At 45.8% G+C, this 23869-nt stretch overlaps 1 protein-coding gene across 1 annotated transcript in view; it reads right to left on the reverse strand.

Annotated features, from left to right (window-relative positions):
* Positions 1-23869, reverse strand: part of TTC6 (tetratricopeptide repeat domain 6) — an 832741-nt gene that overhangs the window by 262940 nt on the left and 545932 nt on the right. Inside the window, exons 20-21 of the mRNA XM_029598902.1 lie at positions 22129-22205; positions 18917-19068 (exon numbers count right to left, since the gene is read on the reverse strand). Of these exons, the coding sequence (XP_029454762.1) occupies positions 18917-19068; positions 22129-22205 (229 nt within the window). The remainder of the gene's footprint in view (positions 1-18916; positions 19069-22128; positions 22206-23869) is intronic.

Raw genomic sequence — 23869 nt, forward strand, 5'->3', positions numbered from 1 at the left:
GGAGAAAGTGGGGGGAAGCGGAAGGAAAATTCCCTCCGAGGCCGCTCCGATTTCGGGGCGCCTTGGAGGGAACGGAGGAAGGCTGCGCAGCTTGGCGCGCGCAAGTTGCACAATTGTGCACCGCCTTGCGCGCGCCAACCCTGAATTTTATAACATGCACGCGGCAGCACGCGCATGTTATAAAATCGGGCATAGATTTGTTCGCGCCAGGTTGCGCGAACAAATCTACGCCCGCGTGCACCTTTTAAAATTTAGCCCTTAGATTGCATTTTCAAATCTACATGTGTCATTTTCTATTTAAAAAGTTCCAGCATAAAACACAAGTGCAAATTTAATCACAATAAATTTCAAAGCAAAAGTTTGTGTGTTCTTTCTCTTTGAAAACCGGTACAAAATCTATGTGTAAAAAGTAACCTGCACTTTGTCCCAATATAGACAGTTTGAAAATTTCCCTCTGTATAAGGTTGCATGCCTGAAACTCTAGATTATTACTCCTGGGGGAATCCTGCGCAAAAAAATTTTAAAATTCTACGCACAAAAACATAAAATTTTGCCAAAGTAACACAATTTACATGACATTTTAATTTAATACAGAAAAAAGTTTTTAAAGATGCACAACTTTAAATATTTTGAGCAGAAGTTCCTAGAAATTCACTGTGGGGTAGATTTTCAGACCGCGCGAATAGGCGTACTTTTGCTGGCGCATCAGGCGCAAGCAAAAGTACGCGGGATTTTAGTAGATACGCGCGTAGCCGCGTGTATCCGCTAAAATCCTGGATCGGCGCGCGCAAGGCTATCGATTCTGTATAGCCGGCGCGCGCCGAGCCGCGCAGCCTACCCCCATTCCCTCCGAGGCTGCTCCGAAATCGGAGCGGCCTCGGAGGGAATCCTCTAATGCCCTCCCCTCACCTTCCCCTCCCTTCCTCTACCTAACCCACCCGCCCGGCCCTGTCTAAACCCCCTCCTTACCTTTGTCGGGGGATTTACGCCTCCCAGAGGGAGGCGTAAATCCCCGCGCACCAGCGGGCCGCTAGCGCGCCGGGACGCGACCTGGGGGCGGGTCCGGAGGGCGCGGCCACGCCCCCGGACCGCCCCGGGCCGTAACCACGCCCCCCGGGCCCGCCCCCGGAACGCTCCCGACACGCCCCGAAAACGCCGCGCGGTTCGGGCCCGCCCCCGACACGCCCCCCTCAGAAAACCCCGGGACTTACGCGAGTCCCGGGGCTCTGCGCGCGCCGGTAGGCCTATGTAAAATAGGCTCACTGGCGCGCAGGGCCCTGCTCGCCTAAATCCGCCCGGATTTGGGTGGATTTAGGCGAGCAGGGCTCTGAAAATCCGCCCCTGTAAGAGTATCCCTTCCACTGGCTTTCCCTACTCCCCTGGCCACTTTGCCCTCTCAGGCCCCAACTCCTCCACCTGCCATATCTCTCCCCTCCACCTCTAGGCTCAACCCCTTCCACTCTATCGCCACTCCCAGAGTTTTACCCCATTCTCAGTACTGCCCCTCACACAGGCTCCCTCTGTCCCTCTCTCTCTCACACACATGCTCCCTCTTTTCTAGTGCACATACAAACACCCTCATACAGGCTCCCTCACTCTCTCGAACACTAGGGGTGTGCATTTGTTTGCAACGTATTGGCAATCCACAATGTATATGTCCATATTCGTTGTATTCGTGGGGGTCGCAAAATGTATCGCGATCGACCACGAATAAAACATCATCCGTTCGGCGCCGCACCCTCGCAGTGATTTCTTAGCGGCCATTTGAAATAAGAGAACGCCATTTGGGTGTATCCATAGCCAAAAACCAGCCCTTTCCTGTGAGTCATCAGTGACCTCACAGCCCTGTCAGAATGGGTCGGACAGGTTGGCAAGGAGACCAGAATGCAACGTATCAGCGATAAGAATTTTTGCAATGCAGCCAATCACGCTCTCACTCAGTGCTCTGTGACACTTTTGCTGATGACCCAACACTATATATACTTAAGCACGTGGCGTTCCATGCACTTTCTTTGCAGGGGTAATCTGGGGAGGTGGTCTCTGCGGAAGGTGGCTGTACTCAGAGCTAGTCTGAGTTCTCAAATCTGTATTCAATTGCTAGCTAGGCTAGCTACTTAGAAAGATAAAGATATTAGTTCTGCATTTGGCTGCAGTGCCAGCTAGCCCTGTTTTTTATTAAGGAATTTTTTTAGTTGATCTGAGACAGTCTCTCTGTGCCATGGAGAGAAGTTGCTAGCAGTGGCATTTTGCTGCTTAATTCACCCCCTGGGGTAGGTTGCAAGCACCATTTGGGTGTTGTTGGTGGGAGAGATATATTCCATTTCTAGCTAGTTTGTTAGAATTTCCATTGAAAAATATATTTCATCAATTTTCCTGCTATGTCAATTCCACCTTTTTTTTTTTTGTTAACTGCATTTTTTTAATTGAACTCACTCAGTCTCTCTGTGCACTGGGCATCAGTGCCAGTGGGCAGTGGGTAGTTTTTCAGACTCAAGTATATTGAGACAATGGATGTCTGTGAAGCCAAATTCCCAGTGGGCCTCTTTTGTAGTTACAAGCTTGGTGTGTGCACACACATTACATTAGTGCACATCCAGGCACTGTGCCCATGGGCAGGCAGTTTATGTTAATAATCTGGATTAATGGAACAGTTTTGCACAAGAGAAAAGAATGTGTTTTGTTTTTATGAGCAGGCAAGGCAATGCTCCCCCTGCCTTTCCCCCTCCATCCTACACTACTGCATTTCCCGCTGTACAGACACAGACACAGATGAAACCTAGTGACCCGTCTTTAATGGCAGCTGGATATACTCCTAATTTTACTTCATAGCATCAACTCCCAACCCCCACTATCCCCCTGCTGAATCAACCTACAGGGAACTCCGCTTGGGTTGATATCATGGGGAGAGTTCAGTGTACTCCCGTTATGGAATCGAGCATAGAAACATAGAAATGACGGCAGAAGAAGACCAAACGGCCCATCCAGTCTGCCCAGCAAGTTTCTCACTTTTTTTTTTCTCATACTTATCTGTTAGTAACCTTTTGGCTCTATTTCCCTTCCACCTCCACCATTAATGTAGAGAGCAGTGTTGGAGCTGCATTAAGTAAAATATCTAGCTTAATTAGTTAGGGGTAGTAACCGCCGCAATAAGCAAGCTACACCCATGCTTATTTGTTTACCCAGACTATGTAATTCAGTCCTTGTTGGTTATTGTCTGTATATAGATCCACTTTTCTTCATTCCCCCTGCCGTTGAAGCAGAGAGCTGTGCTGGATAGAGATGTAAATCGTGTGATCGATCGTCTTAACGATCGATTTCGGCTGGGGGGGGGGAGGGAATCGGATCGTCGCGGTTTTGTTTTTGTAAATATCGTGTAAATCGTAAATCGGGGGAGGGCGGGAAAACCGGCACACTAAAACATCCCTAAAACCCACCCCGACCCTTTAAAATAAATCCCCAACCCTCCCGAACCCCCCCAAAATGCCTTAAATTACCTGGGGTCCAGAGCGGGGGTCCCGGTGTGATCTTTTACTCTCGGGCCTGCGGTGCATTGTAGAAATGGCGCCGGCGCTACCTTTGCCCTGTCATATGACAGGTCAAAGGTAGCGCCGGCGCCATTTTGTTTCTTCTCCCCCGACGTCAGGAGCGTAGGAGATCGCTCCCGGACCCCCGCTGGACCCCCAGGGACTTTTGGCCAGCTTGGGGGGGCCTCCTGACCCCCACAAGACTTGCCAAAAGTCCAGCGGGGGTCCGGGAGCGACCTCCTGCACTCGAATCGTTTTGACGTACGGCCGGCGCCATTTTGCGCAAAATGGCGCCGGCCGTACGGCAACACGATTCGACTGCAGGAGGTCGTTCCTGGACCCCCGCTGGACCCTCAGGGACTTTTGGCCAGCTTGGGGGGGCCTCCTGACCCCCACAAGACTTGCCAAAAGTCCAGCGGGGGTCCGGGAGCGACCTCCTGCACTCGAATCGTTTTGCCGTACGGCCGGCGCCATTTTGCGCAAAATGGCGCCGGCCGTACGGCAACACGATTCGACTGCAGGAGGTCGTTCCTGGACCCCCGCTGGACCCTCAGGGACTTTTGGCCAGCTTGGGGGGGCCTCCTGACCCCCACAAGACTTGCCAAAAGTCCAGCGGGGGTCCGGGAGCGACCTCCTGCACTCGAATCGTTTTGCCGTACGGCCGGCGCCATTTTGCACAAAATGGCGCCGGCCTCCCCCTCCCCCTTCCCCCGATTTACGATTTTTGACGATAAATCGGGGGAATTCCTATTGTATCGCGCTTCTAACGATTTTTGATGATTTAAAATATATCGGATGATATTTTAAATCGTCAAAAAACAATTCACATCCCTAGTGCTGGATATGCGTGAAGTATCAGTCTTTCTGTCTGCGCCAGACTCTGAATCATCATTATTATCATTAGATTCCCCAGCCTTGAACAGATTAATGAAACATTTGGAGCCTCTGGCTATCAGCATAATGACCCAGCCTCTTTAAAACCTTTAGACAAGTGTTTAAGAACAATTGAGGGACAGAATGAAAAGTGTTGTGAGACAACAGCAGATGGGATAGATGCCCCAGTGGCACATAATACCCCAGTATCACACAATACCAGGTTTAGGAAAAGGGGGGTGCCTGGCAACGCTCCATCACATCTTATTGCCCCTGTCATTGCTTTCTTTGCAGTAGTGGAACACTGCTTTGCTCTGCTGCCTTTACACAAATGTGTCACGATTATGTTTCCCATTCTGTGTTTTATGTCAAACTGCTATTTTTAGACGGGGTCCACAAGTAGAGCTAGGTCACATTTCCCTGAGAGATATGCCTCAGGTAATGAATATTACGTGATGAAATTGAGTAAGCAAAGACAGAGCACTTGCCATCATTTGAGTATATTTTTTTGGAAGTATTTTCATTTACTTTTTGCTGAATTTTTGTTTCATTACTGACTGTTACATAGTAGCTTAAAGTTGGTAATTTGTTTTTTCTAACGCATTCTACGTTTCAATTTATTATGTCACAAGGTACAGAATTCCCCTACACTTGTTTCCACATGGTTTAAAACATTAGTTTGTGAATTGAAAGTTACAAGCATTACTAAGTATCAGGCAGTTTTTTCTTTCCAGAGTTTCTCCCCTCCCCCTTACGAGAGCAAAGAATCAGAATTTAACCCTTGGACCTTACATTTACAGTTTATACAGAGATCTTACATTTTTTTACTTTTCTGCTTTAATATAATAAAAATCCCATGGTTGGAACAGATTAGGATTTCTTTCTTTAGGTAAATTATTCACAGTAGTCTCTTTAGTAAATAAAAGCGTCTTCCCAGGTGATTAGACTGAAAAAGAAAGCATTTTTATTATTTGCCTTTATTTTGGATATTATCTATCAGCATTCCTGCTTCCTGCTCTGCTCTATTGTAAGACGCATGTTTGTGCGAAATGTGCTCATCTGAAGCTATTGTCACATAATAATTAGATTTTGAAAGGCTATGAGTGTTTCAGAATTAAAAAGAATTCCCAGGAGAGTTAATAGTTGATTGTTTTCTGGAGTTATTATAACATGTTTGACTGGACGAGTTTAATGTTCTAGCACAGTTTCTGAACCAAAACTAAACACTGTAGATTTTAGGGGAACTTATAGCGTTAAGATAAAATACAATTTGATTGCTGAAGAAGCACTTACTAGTGTTAAAGTTTAAAACTTGAAAGGACACAGGCAGTTAAAGGGTTAGCAGCAGAGAGTGAGAATAGAGGGGGGGGGGGGTTAGTGTAGGAATGCAGAACAGCGTTTCTCAAGAGAAAACAAACAGAGGAGAAAACTCCATTTTAATGAATTGATCTGTTAGTTTAAAAACAGGAATTTGTGTGTTTAGTTTAAAAGCAGATTGGTGAAGAATTAAAAGATATTGAGAATAATAATAGTCTTGATTTAGCAAGAATGTTTAATTTCATTTACAGTGACAAAGCATTAAAGATTTGGTCATCACACCCATACACCTAAAACACCCCCTAAGCCTTTTTCTTGCAAATTGATTCTATCAAATTGCCTTTATGTCTAAATTACAAGCACGCACTAACAATGATTTACTGTTTAAAATCTAAAGCTGAGTATTAATCTATACCATGACTAGTGGTAGCGTCTCCTAGGGGCATAACAATAGAGACAGAAAGTAATTTCATGACTGCTATTTGCTGAATTAATGATATCAGAATGTTTATTTCACTGTAACCATTACTTTAATTTTGTCGTATGCCAGATTTTATATTTTCCAGATTGACAGCCTTCCTGCCATGAAAGATGTGAATCTGACATTTTTCCACATTTTTCCCAGTTTTGATTTCTTTTTATTTTTAAACAGATTTATTTTAAATCTAACTCCTGCTTTATTCTGAATCGATCCAAATATTTCCCAAATACTTTTTGATTTATTTTTTTAGCTCAAATATGTGTTAAGTGTTGTCTGTCTTGGTGTTATTTGTGAATGAATGAATTTATGTGTCAGTTCAGTGAAATATACATTTCTATGCAATGTCTGAACACTTAAGTTTTTTGTGGTTTAGACTATTGCAAATTACCTTATAATAAAGTGGGAACATTATACAGATTAATAATAGTAGAGTTATATCTATGATGGAATCTTCTCATTGATTAATTTGAATTTGTGTTGCTCTCATATTAGGTTTTTGATCCATAAACATACACATTTCACTTATGCCACAATGACAAAAGAAACAATACACCATACTGAGAGAACTGTAAATCATCACATCCTCTCCATGCCTTTACTACAGAAGACATCATGCAGCCTTCATTATATGAACTGAAGTGTTGCCACTTCTTGCCTGATTTTCTCTTTGTGTTTGTTTTGCTCTATGCCTTACTTAGATGTTGTTTCCCTTGCGTTTATGAGTCAATGTATTAAGATTACAATCAGTATTATCCTTGAATAGATGCACTTAGTTATACTTCATGGTTACACTTTGCTCAACCTGCAGTAGCTGCTGAATTAGGAATGGCTATTAGAAGATTGCAATCAGTGACATACGATTTAGGAATTGCATTGAAAGCTTTGCAACAAACTGTTGATGAACTTACTATTGTTTCTATGTATAACCGAAATGGCTTAGATTATATACTTTGTTGTGTGCACACATATTACATTAGTATACATCAAGGCACTGTGCCCGTGGGCAGTCAGTTTTGCAGACTCAAGTATATTGGAACAGCAGTGGTCTGTGAAACCAAATCTCCAGTGGGCCTCTTTTGTAGTTACAAGCTCGGTGTGTGCACATACATTACATTAGTGCACATCAAGGCACTGTGCCCAAGGGCAGCCAGTTTTGCAGACTCAAGTATATTGGGAGAGCAGTGGTCTGTGAAGCCAAATGCCCAGTGGGCCTCTTTTGTAGTTACCACTTTGTTGTGTGCACATACATTACATTAGTGCACATCAAGGCACTGTGCCCGTGGGCAGCCAGTTTTGCAGACTCAAGTATATTGGGACAGCTCAATTTTGCACTGGAAGGAAATAAGCCTTATTTATTACAGGAAATCGAGCTTCAAGTAAAAGAAGTACTTCAGCGAAATATCTTTTTAATGTGGTAATAGGCATTTCCCCATTATTCTGGGAAAGTTAATTAATCTTAAGTTTAGACGACGGTTCCAGTTCTCCAGCAATTCAAGCCTTCTAGAGATAGCAGCTCTGTCTTGTATTGTAGCAATATTAAATTCTTTAAGTTGTTATATTTCCGTTTCTACTTTTCCCATAGTTGTTTGAAGCTGAGTCAAGGTATTTTCTTGAGTAAGAATTTTCTTATTTACTTGTAAGGCAAAAGAGTCCAACTTAGTGTTGCAATCCTGAACTGCTAGTGTTAGCTCCGCAGACAGTTCCCATAGAGTTTCAAGGGTAATGACTGCTGGCCTTACCAGAGCTTCAGGTTTGGCACCCGATGTCAAAGGGGTCGATTCGGAGGTTGCTGTTGAAACTACTAGATCAGCGTGGGTTAGCGCTTCTCCACGCACTGAATCCTCTCCACTTCCTGGTTCCTCGAAACTCGCCGTTGATTCTCCCAGCAGACCTGCGGCTGTGACCTCATCGGTCCGCGCCGTCTGCTGTGCATCTGGGGTCGAAGTTCCTCTGGCTACCGGTGGACGTGTATCGGGGGGGGGGGGGGGGGGGGGGCTGAGAGAAACCTAGGTCCCTGGCGAAGTCACCTCTCCTCCAGGCATTTTCGCAACGGGATTCACCAACTCGTTTTGAGCAGCTCCCTGGGCGAGGAAGGTCGTTATAAGAGCCTGCTCCAACAATTGGGTAGATACTGAGGGGAATAACCTCACCTTCCCTTTTTGCTTTGTCAGCATATTTAGGAAACTTTTGCGAGGAAAGGAGCTGCTCTAATCCAAACACCCGGTCAGGACACCATCTTGCCTCCCTCATCATAATTATTTTAATTGAAATCCCTAGTAGGCAGTGATATTAAATCCATAATGTCAGGGAAAGCTAGATGTGGTCGAATGATTGGGACTGGCAGAGGAGGCACTTCAAAAGGCACTAGTGCCAGTCCCCCATTAAAGTTAAAAAGGGACCTGTTGAATTCTAAACTCTTAAGAGAGGCAGGCAGTTCCATCCGGAAAAAAAATGAAATCTAAACATGATGCATCGCCCCCACCTGTTTCTGGAAGTGAGGGAAGGGGAGGTTGAGTCATGCCAGACAAAATGTCGACACCCAAAAGCAGCAATGGGACAGCAGTCTCGACTTAGCATTGACAATGTAGCGCAGGCACTGTTTGCTTCTGATTCAGATGAAGAATCATCTTGTGTGGGATTCTCATCAGAAACGGAAGAAGTAATAGCTGATGAAGTTTTAGGAGAATTCGTTAGTCCTGACTTAGCCTCCACTTCAGTGCAGCAGGGGAGAGTTGGGTGTAGCTTGCTTATTGTGGCGGTTACTACCCCTAACTAATTAAGCTAGATATTTCATTTAGATGCAGCTCCAACACTGCTCTCTACATTAATGGTGGGGGTGGAAGGGTAATAGAACCAAAAGGTTACTAAGAGCCAAGAGAAACAGATAAGTATGAAAAAAAAGAGTGTGAAACTTGCTGGGCAGACTGGATGGGCCGTTTGGTCTTCTTCTGCCGTCATTTCTATGTTTCTATGTTTCTATGAAACTGCTGATGATGATGAGGAAGAGCAGTCAGTGCAGGCACAGAGTTTGACTGAGGCCCCTGGCATTGCTTCTCAGGGTGCACCCACTACTTCAGCTCCAGTGCCAGCATCCACCCCCAAGGCTATACAGAAGGGAGGATCACAAAAGACATCTGTGATCTAGAGCCACTATAAAGTGACTCAGGACCTGTGTTTTGCTCGGTGTAATTACTGTGGCAGGGGTGTTAGCAGAGGCAAGCAAATGGGACATCTATCTAATTTTGGCATGATGCATCATATGAAGAGGCAACACCCAACAACAGTACTGCCATCTGGGGATGGTGGCAGTACCAGTCAGGGGACCCCTTCCAAGCAGCGTAAAGTGGATGAAAAGAAGCAGAGTCACCCCCACGCCCTCAGCCCCTTCTAGCAGTCAGGTGGCAGGCCAGCAAACCCCTGACATGTGGCAAAAGCGACAACACACCATGGAGGAAATGGGGTGGAGTGCGGTAACACTATCCCGGGATAGGAGGCAGGCAGCCTCAAAAGTAGTAACCAGGAGCATTGGGGAAATTATTGCCCTCGATGACCAGCCCTTGCAGATAGTGGAGAATGTGGGTTTCAAGCATTTGCTGAAGGTCTTAGTTCCAAATTACAAAGTCCCTTCCAGAACCACATTTAGCAGAAAGGTCATCCCCAGTCTGTACAACCAGTGTCACAGTCGCATCCAAGCACTGTTAGCTAAGGCAGAGGGGAGTGTGCATTTCACCTGCAATATCTGGATGGCACTGAATGCTGCACACTCTTACCTCTCCCTGACAAGCACACTGGTGGGACCTGGCTGAGGCAGGCAGCAGCTCTATTAGTGAACAAGTATCAGGGTGGAGGTGGGCTTTACTGCACACCCACCTGACGGACCAGGCCCATACCGCAGCCAATATTTTAGCATGCATCAGACAGATGCTGGAGGACTGGCAACTACACCAGCGAAACAGGAATTCTCAGGCAGGGTTCTTTGTCACAGACAATGGTGCAAACATGGCTAAGGCAATAACCGACGGGCACTTTAAGAACATCCAATGTTTGGCACACACTCTACACCTGGTAGTGAAGTCAGATCTGGGGTTGGAGTCCAAGCACCAAGATAATGGATACCTGCAGGACTTAATACATAAGTGCAGGGACATAGCAGGGCACTTCCACAGAAGTGTGAAGGTGGGGCAGGTTCTCCAACAAAAGCAGACTTGATTTGGAGATGCCTCACAAGCATCTCATTCAAGACATTGCCACACGGTGGAATTCCACCTATATGATACTGCAGAGGTTAGTGGAGCTGCAGACACCTTCAAGAACTTTCTGGTTCAATGGACATAGGTGTGCAGAATCCCCTAGGGCATCATAATTGGTTAGTCATGAGTCAGCTGGTAAAAATCCTGCAGCCCTTCAAGGATGCCATGAAGGAACTGAGTTCCAGAAGTGCCACCTTGGCTGACATCATCCCTATTGTTAATTACTTGGATGAAAATTTGGAGGCCTTTAAACCGGAAGAGGGAATGATAGCTGAGGTGCTGCATTCTCTGGACGTTTTGCAGCAGCAGGTGCAAGAGAGATTAAGGCCTTTAACAGAAAACCACACATACATGCTCACCACAGTCTGTGATCCACGTGTGAAAGGGAAACTCGCCATACAGTACGATTGTCTCCTATTGGTGAAGGACCTGCTGTTAGCAAAGGTCCGTGAACAGGAGCGCCATAGGCATGTTGCCCATAAAGATTCATCTTTTGTGCTATGGGCTAGAGAGAAAGCAGCTGGCATGAGTGACTCTGAGGCCACTAAAGCAATGGAGACACCAGCACAACTGTCAGTGACACTGTATCTCTCAGATCCCACAGAGGACATGCAGACAGATCCGCTGGCATATTGGGCACACAAGTCCACTGTCTGGCTACACCTAGCCACAGTGGCTCAGCTATATCTGTCATGTTCACCAACCAGTGTGCCCAGTGAATGTGTCTTTTCAATGACAGGGGATATAATTTATTTATTTATTTATGTAGCATTTTTCTATACCGACCTTCATGGTTGAATACCATATCAGATCGGTTTACATCGAACAGGGATAGGTAACTGTAACAGATGGAACAACTTTTTTTATAATCAGAAGAAACAAAAGAAACAAAAGTTACATTTAGCAAGGACCGTAAACTTGGAAGCTTAAATAGCTGGAAGGAAGGGCCCGAGGTGGGCATTAAATTAAAATTAGGAACAAGAGAGTCATAACGGATTCTGGTCTCGTGCTAGTTAAACTATTAGAGGGAGTACTACTGTAAATGAAGTACTTAGAGGAGGAGCAAAATTCCATTGCTCGTGAGCAGATTCTTCATCTAATGTGTGTCCGAGGGATCCGGGAAGGCTCAAGGCTGGCACCAGAGTTGATGGAAATGCTAGTGTTTTTGAAAATAAACCTGCCTTTGCTTGGTTTTCCAAATTTTCCTTGTGAATGGCAAGATGAATAAAATGTTGTGCCTGTCCGTCCACTGTCCAGGCCATATGTCCCTATAAGGGCCTGACCTGAAATGCTGTGCCTGTCCGTCCACTGTCCAGGCCATACGTCCCTACAAGGACCTGACCTGAAACACTGTGCCTGTCCGTCCACTGTCCAGGCCGTACGTCCCTACAAGGGCCTGACCTGAAATGCTGTGCCTGTCAGTCCACTGTCCAGGCCATACATCCCTAAAAAGGCCTGATCTCAAATGCTGTGCCTGTCTGTCCACAGTCCAGGCTGTATGTCCCTACAAGGGCCTGCCCTGAAACGCTGTGCCTGTCCTTCCAGGCCTTATGTCCCTACGAAAGCCTGACTTCTATCCTCGAATGCTGTGCCTGTCCATCCAGGCTTTATGTCTCTACAAGGGTTTGACCTCGAATGCTGTGCCTGTCCGTCCAGGCTTTACGCCCCTACGAGGGCCTGACTTCTATCCTCAAATGCTGTGCCTGTCCATCCAGGCTTTATGTCCCTAAAAGGGCTTCTTTATCCTCGATTGCTGTGCCTGTCCATCCACATTTGGAATGTATGAACATAAAAAGCTGACTTAAGATGTTTGGAGCTTGCATATTTCATATGCTCAATAGTTTTCATGACCTTTATAATATGGGGGCCATGTTCCCTAAATCTTTCTTAGGTGCCTACATTAATGTTTCTTCTAGTACTTTAGAAAAGATGGTAGTTGCACTCTAGTTCATCCTCTGTCCCATAGTTTACAGAGGCACTGTAGGGTACAAAGTGAACATAGGTCGATATTGTAGATTTGGGCGGGAGATGACATCAGCGCTTCTTTTGGTCCTAACGCCTGAACCCTTGTTGCAAAGGGAAACCTCAGTCTCCGGCAATTCAAAATACTAATCCTTCACAGCATGCATCCTTAATTTTCTTTTAGTTTCAGGGCAGAGCAGAGAACCTCCTCCATCTTGCTCATGAAGTCATGATCTGTTTGCACATGCTTAAATCCTAACAGTTTGTACCATTATACACTCTAGTGGCAAACCCATTCCAGGAAGCCCTTCCCTGCTCAAAGGAAAGGGAACTCTCCCCAGTGTTCCAGCCTATCTCTTAGTACCTGTTGACCCATGTTAAACTGCTGTTCACATGGCACCCTGCTCCACGTCACCACGCTTTGAAGGCTCATGCTCCACTCTAGGGGCCAACCCATTCCAGGGAGCCCTTCCCTGCTAAAAGGAAAGGGAACTCTCCCCGGGTGTAGCCAGCCTGAATCTACCCTCTGGCCCATGTTGAACTGCTGTTCACATGCACCCTCCTCTGCCTCGGCCTTGAAAATTCTCGTTTGTATATCTGCTATGTCCACCAGATTTTAAAAGACCAGCGAGAGCTCACTAGATGCCAATGGAAATATCCCACTCTAGGGGTGAACCCATTCTAGGGAGCCCTTTCCTGCGCAAAGGATAGGGAACTCTCCCCGGGGCCAGCCTGTCTTGCCCCTATCAGCTTTCTGCCACTCTGCCTTGCTGCCATACACCAGATGACTCACTCAACTCCTTGTGGTGTTCTTGCCACTATCATGGTTCCTCAGTGTGTTGGTGTTAGTCTTTCTGCTTGCTATGTTCCCCCTTCATTGTGCTGTAGGATGTGGATGCCACTTGTCTTGCCGCTTTGCCTGTTGTGCTGCCTTCAAGGGTTCATGCATATGTTATTGGTGCTCTCTTTTGAAGCTGTGGTGTGTTTTTGACACTCTCGCTACTGCTTTGTGCCTCTGTTAAAGCACTCTTGCCACTTCTGGTACCACTTTCCCCCTTTACAGGCCACTTTGGTGCCACTCTGCCACAGTCTAAGTACCTTGGAGCTCTTTTCTTGTTCTGATGATTGCTCCCCAGAAGTTTCATCACAATTGATAAGAAAACCCCAATTCTGCAGCCAACAATAGGCTGCAAATACTTCCCCCATTGACTTTAATGGGAATCGGAAAATGAAGAAAACGTATCAACGGATTGGATGCCCCCCGTGAATGAATGCAATGTATTTGGGACCCGACGAATATGAATACCGAATTGGACAAATCCGTCCCTTCTGCACATCCCTATTGAACACACATACCCTCACACAGGGTCCCTCTCTCTTGCATAAACACTCACACAAGCTCCCTTTCTCTCTCACATATTTTTATTTTTATTTTTATTTTTTTTAATTTTTATATACCGCAATTCATGTAGCAAAGTTACATATCATTTCGGTTTACATTATAACAATAACAAGCATGTAAGAATGCGATTACATAAAACAGGGGAGTAAACTAGGATAAGAGTGAACAGGGTAATAAAACCATAACATATAGAATAATAGTAATACTGCGATTATTTTGAAAGATTGGCTATAGCTCTGGGTGTGAATTAGGTTAATATAGTATACGGACTTTAGAGTATACGGACTTTAGAGTAAAAGTGTTTATTGAAGTATCTTAGACTTCCTATTTTTCCCCAAATATAAATGGAGCTTCTAGGCTGTCATCTTCTCAGCACTAAAACATAAACATAGAAACATAGAACATGACAGCAGATAAAGACTATCCAGTCTACCCATTCATATCTCCCGCTTAACTTTACAATCCCTTCCTCTCTGTCAGAGATCCTCTGTGTCCGTCCCATGCTTTCCTGAACTCTGAAACCGTCCACCACGTCTACTGGGAGAACATTTTATCTGTCCACCACCCTCTCTGTAAATAAATATTTGCTTAGAATCGAGGAAAGATGGGGTAGGGGAGATATGATAGAGACATTTAAATACCTCCAAGGTTTTCATGCAAAAGAGGCGGGCCTTTTTCAACAGAAAGGAGGTAAAGGGGTAGGTTCAGGAGTAATCTAAGGAAATATTTCTTTATAGAGAAGGTAGTGTATGCATAGAATAACCTCCCTGTGATGATGGAGACAAGGACAGTATCTAAATTCAAGAAAGCATGGAACAAACACATAAAATCTCTGAGAGACTGGTAGGGATTGAAAAACTGGATAGTTGATTGCAAATTCCTCCTCTTCACCTCTGAGTTTTACAATCCTGCTTTTTTATTTTCACATATGCACCCTCACACAAGCTACCTATGTCCCTCTCTCAAGCACCCCTTCACACAGGCTCTCTCTCACACATACACAATCCCTTCACACAGGCTAGCACCCTCACATACGCACTATCCCTTTTTCATGCACACGATCCCTTTTTCATACGCACTAGCTCCCAATTTCTCACACTCATACTCCTTCACAATCTCCTCATATAGGTTCCCTTTTTCTGGCATCCACACTCAAGCAATCCTCCTGCTCTCTTTCACACCTCCCTGCTCTCTCTCACATGCTCCTGCTCACTCCTCTGCTCTTTCACCTCCTCTGCTCTCTCTCTCTCTCACCTCCTCCCCCTGCTCTCTCTTTCATAGCCACTCCCCCTGCTCTATCTCTCACACCTCCTCTCCCTCCTCTCTCACCCTCCCCCTTCCCCCTCTCTCACAACCCCTCTCTCCTCCCCTCCACCCACACCTCTTCCCCTCACACCTCCTCCCTCTCCTCCTCTCCTCTCCTCTTTCTCACCCTCCCCTCTCACAACCCTCCCTTCCCCTCTCCTCCCCTCTCACACACCCCCTCCTCTCTCTCACACCCCTCCCCTTCCCCCTCTCTCCACCCCCTCCCCCTCCCACACCTCCTCCCCCTCCTCTTACACCCCCCTCCCCCTCCTTTCACACACACACACACACACACACACACCCCTCTCTACATACATTCACTTTCACCGGGGCCTTCATCTTCGCTGAGAGTGGAGCACGTCCCGCGGCATGCAGGGGCCTACATCTTCACCGCAAACGGGGTATGCTCCATTCGCAGCATGCTGGGGCCTTCAGCTTCACTGCAAACAGCATGTCAGGGCCTTCATCTTCACTGCGAGCAGCGGGCTGGTGCCTTCATCTTTGCCGCGAATGGAGCACACGTTGTTCGTGGCATGCCAGGGTCTCCTCTGCCATTTTCTGCACAGAATTTGGCAATTCTGTGCAAGGGGGGTAATCCCCAAGCTTATGTTAATGGTAGTAATATTTACAATCAGACATGCTGCTTGAAAATGCTTTGCTTTCTGTCTTGGCTGTAGAAGCAGTCCTGCTTATCGATACCCAGACCGTAAAAGTCGGGGCCCAGTGTTGGCTGTCATCTGAATCCAATTCCTCTTCCCCTCCCTCCCCCAACATCGAAGCTGAGAGAGATGTTACAATTGCACCAAATGCATCAAGGCTAATCAGTTAATGATAGTAATCCCATACCTTCTGATTAAGGATAGAAACCGCCGCTCCATGCAGGTTATTCCCTTACACTTTGATCTTCATTTCCATCTTCTAACCTTTAGGGCTCCATAGTGTTTATCCCATGCCCTCTTGAATTCATTTACTATTTTCATCCTCACTACCTCACTACCTCCGCCAAAAGGGCATTCCAGGCATCTACCATCCTCTCCTTGAAGAAGTATGTCCTGACAATGGATCTGAGTTGTCTCCCTTCGAGTATCATTTCATGACCCCCAGTTCTATTGTTTCCTTTCCAACAGAAAAGGTTCGAAGTTCAGGCATCATTAAAACCTTTCAAGTATATGAAGGTCTGTATCATATCTCCCCTTCCCCTCCTCTCTTCCAGAGTATACATATTCAGATCCTTCAGCCTCTCCTCATAAGTCTTCCAATACAGACCCCACATCATTTTGGTCAGCCTTTTCTGGACCGCCTCCATCCTGTCTCTATCCATTTTGAGATACAGGCTCCAGAATGGAACACTGTACTTTAGGTGAGGCCTCACCAAAGATCTATACAGAGGCATCATCACCTCCTTTTTCTTGCTGTTTATTCCTCTCTCTATGCAGCCCAGCATTCCTCTGGCTTTAGCTATCACCTTGTCACATTGCTTCACTGCCTTCAGATCACCAGACACAATTACAATCACCTTAAGGTCCCTCTCCCAGTCTGTGCACATTAGTCTTTCACCCCCCTATCACATACAGCTCTTTTGGATGACCGCACCCCAGATGCATGACTTTGCACTTCTTGGAATGAATCCCAGTGGCTAAATCTTTGACCACTCTTCAAGTTTTTTAAAATCACTTTTCATTCTCACTACTTCTTCAGGCATATAAACACTGTGACAGATCTTAGTAACATCTACAAATAGACAAACTTTACATCCCTTCTGCAATGTTGCTCACGAAGACATTGAACAGAATTGGACCCAAAAACAACTCCTGAGGCACCCCACTTAACACCATTCTTTCTTCAGAGTAGGTCCTTGGCTGTCCACGTCCCAGCCAGCAGTCCTAACATGTAGCATGGTGGGAGAATGATTTATCAATGTTTTCTAAGAGACTAAACAAATATGTGATAAATCAGGTCTATTTTTGGATCCCAGTATTGGAACAAAAGCCAATGGCACGGATACCCTGTCACATGGTAAGGGCAAAGGGCCATCGGTGCCTTTTTGATTAGTGGCAGCCGACGGCCCAGGAGCGGGAGATCGCTCCAGGGACCCCCACTGGACCACTAGGTACCTGTAAAAAGTTTTTGGGGGGGTCGGGAGGGTGGGGGAAGCTAAGGGATTAGTTTTAAAGGGTCGGGGTGGGTTTAGGGGTTATTTTTGTTTGCCGTTTTTTCCCGTCCTCCCCCAAAACGATAAGAGAACCCCCACGATCAGTATTGTGGGGTTTTCCTATCATTTTGGGGGAGCCCCCGATTTCTGAAGATTTTGAAAATATCGTCCAATATTTTCAATCGTCCGAAGCCCGATTCACATCCCTACTCTGTTTTCTATTTTTTTTTTTTGCTAATGCTTGGGCACAGTTAATTGTGTTTTCTTGTGAAAAGTAGGTTGTATTTCTATTTTGATGAAAGATATTCAATAAGACGGTAACTTACAAACTGGCGCGTGGGAGCACATGTGCATGCATGTGTCGGACTGCACCCAGGGATGCAGTTATTTTATAACTTATGTGCATATATGCGTCCTTGTTATAAAATATCCTGGTCACATGCAAATGTGCATTGAATATTAAGTGGGCGCATGCCTGTGCATGCAAATCCCACTTCTCCCACATAAATCAGGGGATTTTAAAGAGGGCATGCACTGATGCTATTCTCAGTTTTACCAGTTTGTCACCAGTTTACCCAGTTATGAAAAAGATCCTGCAAAACCCTCTCCAGTTAACTTCAAACTTTAACACCCCACAGATCTCCCTATTTTTCTTTATAGTTTAACTTACATGTTATCCATAGCAGAAGTAAAATTACATGGCAGGGGGCCTCGGTGCATGCTGGATCATGTTAAACATTTACGTGCACATCTCTGGTTCAGCCCTGAAACACCCATGCCCCACCTAGATCATGCCCTCGCCCTGCCCCGTTTTGAAAACTTACGAGAATTGTGCACTCCGAGAGATGCATGCGTATCTCGGCAGTTTTTAAATTCTGCTCAGTGTGCACAAGTCTAACATATTCACATAGGGGTAGATTTTTAAAACAGCGTGCGTGGGGTACATTTGTGCGTGCTACCCGACGCGCACAAATGTACATCCGATTTTATAACATGTGCACGCTGCCACGCGCATGTTATAAAATCCAGGCTCAGCGCGCAAGAGGGTGCACACTTGTGCACCTTGTGCGTGCTGAGCCCTAGGGGAGCCCTGATGGCTTTCCCCGTTCCTTCCAAGGCCGCTTCAAAATCGGAACGGCCTTGGAGGGAACTTTATTTTCGCTCCCCCCTGCATTCCCCTCCCATCCCCTATCTAAACCGCTCCCCAGCCCTACCTAAATCCCCCCCTACCTTTGTTATCTTCTTTACGTCTGCCTGAGACAGGTGTAACTTGTGTGTGCCAGCCCGCTGCCGGCGCGCCATCCCCCGACAAGGCTGCTGTGCCGGAGGACTCGGGACTGCCCCCGGACTGCTCCTGGCCCCACCCCTTCCTACCCCTTTTCCAAAGCCCCGGGACATACGCGCATCCCCGGGCTTGCGCATGCCGCCAAGCCTATGTAAAATAGGCTCGGTGCACACAAGGGCAGGTTTTCAGGGTTACACATGTAACCCTTTGAAAATCTACCCCTTATCCCCTAATTAATGCACTTGCTGGGCTTTTAAAATTCACTTCTAAATGCATAATATTTATTTATTTATTTATTTGCATTTTATAGATCCCCTATCAACATTTCATTCTTAATTTGTAAATACTTAAAGAAATTTCCTCACCTGTATTTTCTTGGCTTTCATTTGAGTTTTCCCAAGAAGATTAAATTTAGAAGACGAAGGATTAATTTTAGTCTCAAAATTTAAAATATCAATGGATTTACTGTAGTCTTGCTTAAATGAATGTGCCAAAGCTTTGTGCATAGCAGTAGATCCTAGAGGTGATAACACAGGTACAATTAAGTGTCTTGAAAGAATCAGATTGTATAGTTAACATACTGAGGATAATTTTCAAAGCTTTTTCCTCAGCTAAGGGGAAAAGCATAGCTGAAAATTGCCCCTGTCCCCTTCACTGTGATTAAATGTATCCATGCTACTTTAATCCATGTCCAAAAAAGATTAGGGGAAGGAGCAGAGAGGGGTCAGGGGAAGCAAAGTCCACAGAGTTTTCATTTGGAAAGCCCTGCACAGACTTTTCATGGGTAAATTTGCACTCTTTAGACCCACTGTATCCCCTGAAGCTGGATTTTCAAAGGGAAACTCTGTGTAGGAGTTTGAAAATATGCTTGTAGGAACACTGTAGACTATATAAAAATAACCCCCATTAAGTACAACTTGTCTTTGAATTGATACAATCCATGAAAAACAGTACTACTGCTTTTGTCATTTAATAGCAATTAAATGGTATTAACTTTCAGGAACAGGAAAGTGCTGAACTACATAATTAGCTTTAATGCAATTGTAAGTCAGAAAATCCTGACTCCATGCCAAGGCTAAATTGAATGTTCATACAGGTTAGCAACTGGTACAAATGTCAGCAAAATATGTAAGCACAAAAATTAATCCTGCCTAGTAAGTGAATGAAAGAATCCCTTCAAAGAACAGAACTTTCCTGCCCATAATGCATATACAGTATATAGAGTGGGTAGCTCGTGGGAATGATGGCTACTACCTGGAGATAATACCCTTATTCAACAAATATACACACGGTTAATGCGACTCCAACATTGCTCTAAGACTCAAACATTGCTCTAAGCTTCAACGGCAAGAGGAAATGTGGAAAAAAGAATTTGCATTCACAAAAAAGCGGGAAGTAGCTTATTTGTTACGGCGGTTACTACCCCAAACCAAATAAGCCTGATACTTCACTTTCAATGCATATCCAGCATAGCTCTCTGCTTCAACGGCAGAGGAGAAAGACTGATAATTCACGCATATCCAGCATAGCTCTCTGCTTCAACGGCAGGGGAGAAAGTCTGATCCTTCACTTTCAGTGCATATCCAGCACAGCTCTCTGCTTCAATGGCAGGGGAGAAAGACTGATAATTCACCCATATCCAGCATAGCTCTCTGCTTCAACGGCAGGGGAGAAAGTCTGATACTTCACTTTCAATGCATATCCAGCATAACTCTCTGCTTCAACAGCAGGGGGAATGAAGAAAAGAGGATCTATATACAGACAACAATCAATAAGAACTGAATTACATAGTCTGGGTAAACAAATAAGCATGGGTGTAGCTTGTTTATTGTGGCGGTTACTACCCCTAACTAATTAAGAAAGATATTTCACTTAGATGCAGCTCCAATACTGCTCTCTACATTAATGGTGGGGGTGGAAGGGAAATAGAACCAAAAGGTTACTAAGAGCCAAGAGTAGCAGATAAGTATGAGATAAAAAAAACGTGAAGCTTGCTGGGCAGACTGGATGGGCCGTATGGTCTTCTTCTGCCGTCATTTCTATGTTTCTATGTATGTATGTTTCTTAGGGTTGTGAATCGTTTTTTGACGATTTAAAATATCGTCCGATATATTTTAAATCGTCAAAAACCGTTAGGGCCACGATACAATACCAATTCCCCCGATTTATCGTCAAAAAATCGTAAATCGGGGGAAGGGGGAGGGCAGGAAAACCGGCACACTAAAACTCCCTAAAACCCACCCCCAACCCTTTAAATTAAATCCCCCACCCTCCCGAACCCCCCCCCCAAATGCCTTAAATTACCCTGGGGTCCAGCGGCGGTCCGTAGCTAAATCGGGGGAAGGGGGAGGGCAGGAAAACCGGCACACTAAAACCCCCTAAAACCCACCCCCGACCCTTTAAATTAAATCCCCCCACCCTCCCGAACCCCCCCCCAAATGCCTTAAATTACCCTGGGGTAGAGCGGCCGTCCGAAATGGCCTCCTGCTATTGAATCGTGTTGTCTTCAGCCGGCGCCATTTTGCAAAATGGCCGCCGCAAAATGGCGGCGGCCATAGACCAACACGATTCGACTGCAGGAGGTCATTCCGGACCCCCGCTGGACTTTTGGCAAGTCTTGTGGGGGTCAGGAGGCCCCCCCAAGCTGGCCAAAAGTTCCTGGGGGTCCAGCGGGAGTCCGGGAGCGATTTCCTGCCGCGAATCGTTTTCCGTACGGAAAATGGCGCCGGCAGGAGATCGACTGCAGGAGGTCGTTCAGCGGGGGGAACCCTCGCTGAACGACCTCCTGCAGTCGATCTCCTGCCGGTGCCATTTTCCGTATGGAAAATGGCGCCGGCCATGTGTAGTGTGCCGGCAGGAGATCGACTGCAGGAGGTCGTTCAGCGGGAGCCCGGAACCCTCGCTGAACGACCTCCTGCAGTCGATCTCCTGCCGGCGCCATTTTCCGTACGGAAAACGATTCGCGGCAGGAAATCGCTCCCGGACCCCCGCTGGACCCCCAGGAACTTTTGGCCAGCTTGGGGGGGCCTCCTGACCCCCACAAGACTTGCCAAATGTCCAGCGGGGGTCCGGAATGACCTCCTGCAGTCGAATCGTGTTGGTCTATGGCCGCCGCCATTTTGCGGCGGCCATTTTGCAAAATGGCGCCGGCTGAAGACAACACGATTCAATAGCAGGAGGTCGTTTCGGACTGCCGCTCTACCCCAGGGTAATTTAAGGCATTTGGGGGGGGGTGTGGGGGATTTAATTTAAAGGGTCGGGGGTGGGTTTTAGGGGGTTTTAGTGTGCCGGTTTTCCTGCCCTCCCCTTTCCCCCGATTTAGCTACGGACCGCCGCTGGACCCCAGGATAATTTAAAGCATTTGGGGGGGTTCGGGAGGGTGAGGGATTTAATTTAAAGGGTCGGGGGTGGGTTTTAGGGGGTTTTAGTGTGCCGGCTCACGATTTTAAAGATTTTCACGATACTTTACACACCCAAACGGCAACAATACGATTCCCTCCCCCTCCCAGCCGAAATCGATCGTTAAGACGATTCACATCTCTAATGTTTCTATGCACAGAATAATTTAATATCATACCTTGATTCATTTCAGCTGCATAATGAATACAGAAGCTTGCAAGTTCAAATTTCTGCATCTCAAACAGATATTGTCCTCTGTAACAAAATAAATATATGTTGTAAAAATCTCCAATTTTTCTAATAATTAATAAATCAAGTATTATTTAGTCTAGATTTTAGTTATGATCTTTTGTCTTTAACATTTTGAAAACAGAACTCACCAAGGAAACCTATGGTTAGCCATAATGGCACACTTTTGACAACAATTGGCTGAGGGCTAAATCTGTGTGTATATGTGTGGGAAAGAGGAGAGAGAAAAGGGAATAGTATATCCTTTCTTATTATTACAGAAATAGTGTTAAACCTTTCAGCAACTCAAACAAGTATCTAATGCACCATGTGTCAGGGTTTGTAAACCTCTGGTGAATCAGGGATCTACAATAGCTGACTGCTTTACAAAATAAACCAACCAAACATGCACAAAGATTGTACAGTATATACAATTTTGCTTGGTTCAGATCCATTTGGGGGGGGGGGAGGGAGAATCCATGTAGTAAGCATTTTCCACATAGACAAAAATGGGAGAAAACCTTTAGTACATAGCCCCCCCCCCCCCCCCAAGTAACATTTAAATTGTGAATAGGGACTAGGTAAGACTCTAAAGGAAATGAGATTGTTTAAGAACACGCAATTACAACTCAAAAGAGGGGAAATCTGAAAAGAGTGTGGTTTATGGCTTAGTTTTCACCATTGTTTTGGTGTTAAAACAATTTTAGTTCAAAAACTCACTGCTTCTTGGTCTTTCCATAAAATCACAATAGCAAACTGTCAGTGGCTATGTTGAAAGGCTACTTAAACTGAATTCCTGGATCTGTGATTGATTATACAACTTAGAAATTCAGAGCTAGAAAAGATAAACATATGTGCTACCATCCTCATTTTATGCAATTATAGATCACCAAAGCTAAGATCATCATACATTTCCTCAGTCCAACCTCATTGATCATTAAGCCACTGGACATACCTTATTATTGATTCTAGAGAATGAAAACAAGTATTTTTAAAATATTTTATTTATTTAAAAAGATTTCTTACACACCCTCTTTCAAAGCACTCAGGGCATGGTACAACATTATGATAACATCTACAATTAAAACCAAATAATCCCTACCCTTGTCCCATCATTCCTCAATATATAGTCCCAATTCTACCATTTCTTATCGTACACCAATTCACCCTCCCTCCCATTGCTAACTCTGGATTTTCCCCATTTCCATTCCCACACATCCAGCTCCAATCCTCTCCAACCCCTTTCCCCCTTTCCACTCTCATGTTGTTGTGGTCTCCACCGCTTCCCCCCGCTTAGGGCTCAACTCTGCCTACCTCCGCTTCAGGAATCGGCGCGTTCCGCCCGCTCTGGACCCCGGGGGCTTCTCTCACTCCACGTGGCAGCCGCCATTACGTGCCTGCTTCTCCTCCGTCGCGCGTGAGGATGCCCGTCTTGAGCGCTCAACTCCCGGAAGCCTGGCCCCGCCCGTGCTGCTGACATCACGCCCAGGTCCCGATATAACCGGCGCTCAAACTCTCTCTCATTGCCTTGCAACGAGGTTCACAACTGCATAGTTGTTCTTAGTTGCGTTCCTGGTGATCTCCACATTTCCTGCTTCTGACTCCGGTTTGCTTTCGACTCCGCTTCAGCCTGCTGCCTGCCTCTGACCCCGGTTTGCTCCGACTCCGCTTCAGCCTGCAGCCAGCCCTTG

This window comes from Rhinatrema bivittatum, chromosome 4 (genome assembly GCF_901001135.1).
Source record: "Rhinatrema bivittatum chromosome 4, aRhiBiv1.1, whole genome shotgun sequence".
Lineage (NCBI taxonomy): Eukaryota > Metazoa > Chordata > Amphibia > Gymnophiona > Rhinatrematidae > Rhinatrema > Rhinatrema bivittatum.